This window comes from Corvus moneduloides, chromosome 2 (assembly GCF_009650955.1).
Source record: "Corvus moneduloides isolate bCorMon1 chromosome 2, bCorMon1.pri, whole genome shotgun sequence".
NCBI classification, from domain to species: Eukaryota; Metazoa; Chordata; class Aves; order Passeriformes; family Corvidae; genus Corvus; species Corvus moneduloides.
Window position 1 is genome coordinate 22,046,042 of NC_045477.1, and position 7,837 is coordinate 22,053,878.

The 7,837-nt window shown below is 50.0% G+C and overlaps 1 protein-coding gene across 1 annotated transcript; it reads left to right on the forward strand.

Annotated features, from left to right (window-relative positions):
• Positions 1-2,922: 2,922 nt before the first annotated feature.
• VTCN1 (V-set domain containing T cell activation inhibitor 1) lies at positions 2,923-7,142 on the forward strand. The gene is made up of 4 exons (XM_032098433.1): positions 2,923-3,231; positions 4,001-4,348; positions 5,926-6,204; positions 6,890-7,142. Exons 1-4 carry the CDS (start codon positions 3,108-3,110, stop codon positions 7,009-7,011), a joined length of 873 nt encoding a protein of 290 aa, XP_031954324.1. The 5' UTR covers positions 2,923-3,107; the 3' UTR covers positions 7,012-7,142.
• Positions 7,143-7,837: the final 695 nt, after the last annotated feature.

The window sequence follows — 7,837 nt, forward strand, 5'->3', positions numbered from 1 at the left end:
AGAAGTTGTTCAGCACTCCCTGAAGTGCTGAAGAAAGTTGGGTTCTGCAATCATCAGCTGCATATTCGAATAGAAATCCTGTTGTTTTGGTTTATGCTGTTTCTTTTCCATAGTGAACTTTGATATAAGGAGGAAGGCAAGGGACCTTCAATATCTTAATCTTCCAGTTCTTTTGACCCTCTAAGCCCATTCCTGAGGGAAAGCTTAGTCCAAGTGGAGCTAGAGATCTGGAGGATTAGGACTGCTGCCTATCACAGCCAGGCTGCAAGACTCTCCCTGTTCCTAGGCTGTGCTCAGCAGCATTCAGGCAGGGAATGAATGGATGAATTCAATGCCAAATTTGATTCCAAGTTTGGCTGATGAGTAACAAGACTATGGAAAAGAGGGGTAGGATGCATGGAGCAGCATCCCACAGGCTGTCAAATTGGTGCTGGGAGCTAAGGGTGGTGTCAGGACTCCAACTGGTGCATCCTCAACCACCTGCATCAGTCTGTTTCCATGCCTTTAAAACAGTAGAGGTACCAGGGCTGCTGACACACAGAAAGTTCCTTTTTGCTGGAATTGCTTGAACTGGACTGCTGAAAAACACAGCTACCACCAGCACGTGGCTGGGATACCAGGTTCCTTTTGTTCACTCTGCACTCCAGATCTACTTGTTACACACAGTGGGCTCACAGGCAAATCTTTGTAAGGATCTTGTGATTCCTGGATCTTGCAGTTTCTGCAGAGGAAACTCCAGAGGAACTAATTTCTCCTTGTCCCTTGCAAGGGATGTTGAAGTGGGCAGTGGCATCTGTATACCCAAAATTGCTGTTCCCCCTGTAACAAATGAGCAGCTTTTTCAATCAGCCCTGCTGGTGCCCTGAAGCAGGGGTGGGTAGCACCTCTCTGGGTGCATAGCTAGCAATGCTTTGCAGCCATGGGGGCAGGTGGCACCAGCAGAGGACAAAAGCGTTGGTGTGGCCTGTTTGTGCTGGTTTGTGTTTGTCTGTGAGTAAGCTGAGGATGGTTTTGGCCAAAAGAGTGTAAGGGCAGAGGTGGTGTTAAGGCCAGAGGGTCTGTTCAAGGACCAGAGGCAAGTGTGGTGGTACTTGAAGCATTCAGGGACTGCACAGGAGGACATCCTGGCTGCTTGTCCTCCTGCCATACCTCCCAGCATTTACTGTAACCCTCTGGCATCGTCCCTTGGCTCTGAGCAATTTTTTTCCTGCCTATCCTTGGGAAGAAGGATTGTAAGATATACAGATAAAGGTGAGTCACCACTTGCTGACAGCACAGTGTGGCTGCTGCTTGCTTTGTGCTTCCCAGGTGTGAGAGCTGAGGCTGGTCATGGCAACATTGGCTGAGTTTATAGCAACTATCTCGCTCTGGGATCAGCTCCCAGAGTGGAAATTGGTAGAGCTCCCAAGGAGATGGATGTTATTCAGCATACATAAGACGTCTGGCATCTTCCCTGGAACAGGAAAGCACAGGCTGTCCCACGGTGAGCGTGGCTGCGACCTTGAGTGACTCGGGGTTGAGCCCCATGGGACATGGCAAGACTTTCCTGGGAGGGGTCACGCTGCAGGAGCCATCAAAGTCCCCATCCCGCAGGCCCCTGTGGGAGGCAGTGGCTGGTGATGGGTCCCCAGCTGCCTGGTGCCCATGGCTGGATGATACCCATGGCATTCCTCCCAGTAGGGTCAGCTGTGACCATAGCACCAACAGGGAGTAGGGGTAGAACTGCTGTCCATCCTGGCCCTAAGTGAAAGCTGGTGACAATGGGGAAGAAGCCAAACATGACATCTCCCAGCTCTGAGGACATCTGGACAGAGCTTGGTATGGATGTGGATGAGTATGTGGATTTGTATGAACCCTTATCTGGACTTACCACATATTTTGGTGAAATAGAATTCTGATCCCTTCTTAGCATGTGCAAACAGGGCTTCCTCAGACAACTTCCCAGTGGCTTTAAGGATGAGGAAAGGAGACAGTGGGAGGGCAAACAAGTCTGCAACATCTCCCCTTCTCTGTATTCCCTCTTTCAACCCATCTTCCCTTTCTCCCTTCCCTGCTGTTCCCTGCAGGAGAGGCTTGTTCACATGGTACGATTCCCTAGATTTCCATATCAGCCCTGTGACCATGGCATCTGTGGAAATGAGCAAGTCACGGATGCAGGCACACATCAGTGGTGGGAGGAGTCCATGGCTGTAGGGACTCTCCTGCAGGAGGCTGCCCAGTGTGGTGGGAAAGTGTGCTGCAAACGAGCAAATGCTGCTGAAGCAGAGCAGTTGATTTTGCATGGCCAGAAGGGCCGTGACCTCTCACAGCCTGCAGCTCCCTGAGCTTCTCCTCTGTGAGGAGTCTCTGTGAGACTGCTGGGCATGAGCAGGAGCTGCTTGCTGCAGGATGTACCTGTGGGTTTTGTGGGGAGCTGCTTCAGGGCTTGCTCTGCTTGGGAGCTGAGTTTGCTGCCACAATCCCCTCAGTCCACAGGAAAATGTGCCTGTGACCACATGAGAGCTCCACTGGTTGTGGTGGGAGGCTGTACCCAGCCGTGCTTCTGGATCTGTCCAAGCTGGGCTGTGCTGGAGAGGTCGTGCTTAGCACGGCTGGAGTTGTGCTGACCCATGATGTGCTGCCTTTCTTCTCCTCTGGCACGGCTGCTCCACCTGTGTGTCTTGACAAGTGCTCCTCTCCTCCTCAGTCTCTCATTCAACAGCTCATTACCCATCTCCACATGAAGCATCCCAAATCCAACCAGCTCCAAAAATGGCCGTTTCCAGACCCATCCTGCACATTCCCTGCCTTGTACCTGGTGTCTCCTGGGGTTAGGGGCCACTCTGCTCTGCTCACTCTTTGGTCCCTCGCAAGCACCAGCAGGGACTGCCTGACTTGCCTATGCACCAGGGAATGCAGAGAGGAGCATCCTCCACTGGGGCCAGCTGCCTGCTCTCGAAGGTAAAGCCTGGGTCTCCTGCCACATGGTCCCCCACTGTTGATGGCAAATGCTGCTCACCTGAATGTTTGTCACCGTTGTGGTCATGTGCTCCACCCCTCTGCCATATTTGGGGTCTGTGGCTCACCTGCCTGCACCTCCTTCCTGCAGATGACTCTGCAATGCAGACATGGCCTGTGAAGCAGGTGGGCTGCGTGGTAATGTTGTCCTTCCCTTTTTCCCCAACAGCATGACTACAGTCATTATCATCCTGGCTGCAGTGATTGCCCTGATCATTGGTTTTGGTGTCTCAGGTATGTGACTGCTCAGATTTCTTGCTTTTACTGGTGGGGTGATGAATTTCTACCCTGCCTCTGCCTCCGTGTGTCCATCCTGCGCACAGGCTGAGGTGTGATCATGTGTGGAAGTGCTACCTACCACCCTGTAACAAAGGGAACCTTCTACAGTTCCCTCAGAGGCAACAAAAATGTGTTGCTTTGGTGTTGTCCAAAATGTAGCCTCCTTGGCACGTGCTGAGTGAGGATAGGTAGGGAAGGGCTGCATGGGAAAGAGGACCTGGCTCTGGGAATTCTCGCAGCTTAGGATTTGAAATGCTGACTTTTCTTAAATGAAAAAAAAATGTTTGGATTTCAGTAACAGGGAAAGAGCTGCTATTTCTCTGCCAGCATTATGCCTTGCAATCACATTTATTTTGCATAAAGGGAGGGAGGTCCTGACTAAGAAAAGACACAAAAATCATGCTCTTCTGGCAGCTGCAAAGAGAAGAACCCCTGATACATATAAGTAAACAAGAAAATACCACATGAATTCTTCTCAAACAACTAAGAACAGCTACTTTTTGAAGCACTCTTTTGGTAAAGAAATACTCCTGTGCTTTATCTTGGTGTACAACCCATGGGAGCTGACCTCTGCTAGCAGCACTGGTAGCTGCCATCGGTGGCCTTGCCGTGTGCCAGTGCCTGTTCAACCTCAGGCTTGGCCCATGACAGCCACAGAGCAGTCTGGCCTTTCTCCAGACTTGCTGCCTCACCTTTCTCCAGCCTCCTTGCTCTCTCCTTGCAGGAAAACACTCCATCAGTGTGACAGCGCTGACGTCTGCAGGGAACATTGGCCAGCGCAGCATCCTGGGCTGCACTTTCGAGCCCGACATCCGGATGGACAGCATAGCAATCCAGTGGGCCAAGGAGGGGGTGGCTGGGCTGGTTCACGAGTTTAAAGGTGGAAAGGATCACCTGCAAGAGCAAGATCCATCGTTTCAGGGCCGCACAGCCATGTTTGCAGACCAGGTGATCGGCGGGAATGCTTCCCTGGAGCTGAGGGATGTGCAACTCTCCGATGCTGGCACCTACCGGTGCTCGGTCATCACGGCCAGAGGGAGCGGGGCAGCGGTGCTGCGGTACAGGACAGGAGGTGAGGGCTACAAGGAACAAAATCCTGCTGCAAAATACGTGCTAGTGCAGCTTGGTTGAACCTACCTGTGCTTATGATGGTGCTGCACCCCTGAGTAGGGTATTTTTCTGGCTTTTACAGGGATATTTATGGCCTTACCCACTCTTTTGACACCGTTGTTCCAGAAAAGGTTATAATTTTGATAACGTAGTAGCTTTTTCTCACTAGAATTAGGATGTATCTCCAGCCAGAAGTGCTGCATAGTAAAAATTGTAGTGTATTTAATATATTTTTCTCTGTTTTTCCAAAGTATTCAGTTTTTTAAAATTACTATCAAGGCAACAAGCCTCTGATATCATAGTTATCTGAAATACTACATGTTTACAAGAGTCAGTCCTCCAGGGGAGATCTGGAAACGACCAGACCTTCGGCCTGTTCCAGTGAGATGAATTTGGCTGCAATAACAATTCACCTCCCAAGGGGTCACCTCATGTTGAGTCTGACGGATGAACCACTTGAGGGTCTCCTCCAGACTGCAGTCTTTGCACCCTCTCTCTCATCCCTGTGGCCAGAATTGCTGCCCTACAGCTCAAATTGGGGGAGGAAAAGCCCTCAGACCTCTCCCAGTGAGAAAGGGTTTTGGCTCAAGCCTGAGGGTTGCAAATATTCCATGGGGACTTGGTCCGCTACCCCTCCTTGAAATCTTGTGGATCTGCCTGTTTTTGTGTTGCTTGATTGGATGTTTAAAGTAATTCACACTGAAAAGGCATTAGAAAGAACATGTGAAATGCTGTAATGGGTTTTATTTCCAATGTAGCTGTAATAACTGTTCTGTGTGGAAAGACAGAGATGTTCCCTTTAGCTGATTTTCTTTAGCTTTCCCTTTTACCAATTCACCTCCAGGTCCTACCACCCAAAGCCAAGGCCGATGAGTACAAAAGGCAAGTGTCCTGTGCTTTGGCTGTGTACAGCCCTCGGTCTGCAGGGGATTGCTCAGGAGAGGAAATGGCCTCAAGTTGCACCAGGGGAAGTTTATATTTAATATTAAGAAAAATTTGTTCATGGAAAGGGTTATCAAGGCCTGGAACAGGCTGCCCAGGGAGGTGGTGGAATTACCTGCTATCCCTAGAGATTTAAAATGTGTGCATTTATGGTTATGGTATAGTGGTGGACTTAGTGCTGGGTTAACAGTTGGACTTGATCTTAAAGGCCTCTTCCAACCTTAACAATTCTGCAGTTCTGTGAAGCTGTAGGTGTTGGTCAGGCCCCCTTCTCAGTGTGTGGAGAGGGTGAATAATCTTTCCCCTGTTATTAAGACAAACTAAAAGACACTAAAGCTGTTCCAGGACCTCAGCAGATCCTGTCAAGCCAGACTGCCATGTCCTAGGAGTCCTTAGATCCCCTGTAGTCATCCTCCCATGGCCCAGCCTGTACAGAGCTCTGTCTGAGCCTGTTCTTGGCTTGGCTACAGGCACTGCTGTGACGCTAAGCAGCCTAAGCCTAGAAATACCTGGGAGTGGCAGGAGCAGTTGGGTATTTCATGCCCAGTTCCTATCACTTGCCTTGTTTTGACTCTCTCCCTGTTTTCCCTCCCAAAGCCTTCAGCATCCCCATGGTGCAGGTGGAGAGCAGCGGCCGTGGGGACACGCTGCAGTGCACAGCCCCGCGCTGGTTCCCTCGCCCTGCCGTGTGCTGGACGGCCTACGGTGACACCGGGGAACACCTGCCCCACGCTGCCAACACCAGCTATGAGCTGAACCCTGAAAACATCACTGTGAGGGTGGTCTCCCTCCTGCACAACGTCACTGCTAATGCCACCTACACCTGCATGATTGAGAACAGCATTGCCAAGGCTATGGGCAACATCAGAGTGACAGGTAGGGTTCAACATCACCCAGAGACCACAGGCATGGGGGAGAGGAGTTGAAACAGTGTTCCTGGTGCACCTGGGGGTTCCTCCAGCACCTCGTCAATCAAGAAAGGGACTGAAAGCATGGCTAATCCAACCACTTCTCCCTCTGTCCCTGGGATGGAGGAAAGGGTCTATGTTTGGTCCTGCTACTTCATATGCTTCCCATGGTATTGATTGTCACCTAGGCATGGGGACAGAACTGTCAGGGGACCAGGAGGGACACACTTCAAAGGAGTGTGTATTACTTTGGAATGTTAACCAAAACCAAACCAACCAACCAAACCCCACATCTTTTGACACACTCTTTAGCAGTTCAGCTTAGATCCTATTTGAGTACCAAACCAACAGGCCCCTTTAGCTGTAATTAATGACAATGCCTCTGACTCTAGCCCAATCCCTTTGTTTAAAAGGCCATTTTACTCACAGAAAATCAAACTTTCCAAAGGTCCTGAGTATCTTCTGCTGTTCTACATGAGAGGGGTCATAATGCTTCTACAGCCAGGACTTCATTGCTATTGGTCTCTGGTACAAGAAGCAGGGTCTATCTTCATCCATATTCAGAAAAATGGGAAGGAATAAATACACACACTTTATTTGCCTTCGCTGCTATGTTCTTGTTCTGGTAGCCTCTCACTGTTTTTCTGCTACAGATTTCAGCATTACAAAGGTGACCAACTTGCAGCTGGTGAACCTGAATGCAGAGTCAGTGTCATCCTCATTTCCGGCCTGTCACTGGATGCTTCTGCTTTCCTTGTACCTGCTGTCAATATAAAGCCTCTATAAAGGAATTGGAAACTCTACTGGACGTGGAGGTAAGCTTGAAAAGAGAAACTCGTAAGCATATATGTTCAATATATGTAGACCCTCTTGCTGGGTTTGGCTACAGCAGCAGACCTATCTCAAGCCTGCCAGAATGAGAGAATTTGTCTTTCCCCTCTGCCCATCCTTTCCCCATCCCCCACCTTTAGGTAGGATACATGGCTTGTCCCTCCCACAGGCTCCCTGATGGCTTCTCCCATCACTTTCTGCAACCTTAGAGATCCTTCTCTTGCACCATCAACTGTCAGCTCTTACTTATCCCCTAGTTCTCTTTCCTGTGCACCCTCTGGACCTGGGCTATGGTTTATGGCTGCAAGGCAGCATGAGCTTTTTCCTCTCCCTGCTCACGAGACCGGCTGCAGTACAAGCGTTGCTTGCTCCCACTTTATTCAGACAAATCCACAGTACAGTACAGTGTCTGCAGTAAATACTTACAGACACCTTGAACATGGCTAGAGGGAGCTGCCAGCCTGAGCAATCCCCTGCAGACCCGGAATAAGGAGGGCTGTACACAGCCAAAGCACAGGACACTTGCCTTTAGCATTCATCGGCCTTGGCTTTGGGTGGGAGGACATGGAGGTGAACTGGTGAAAGGGAAAGCTAAAGAAAATCAGCTACAGGGAAAATCTCTGTCTTTCCACACAGAACAGTTATTACAGCTACATTGGTGGCAGGACTCTCTTCAGACTTTCCTCCCTCTGGGGCTGAGAACTTTAAGAGTTCCTGCCAGTTCCAGAGCACACAGTAGCACAAACATGAAGTTAGATGATTTCTCTTGT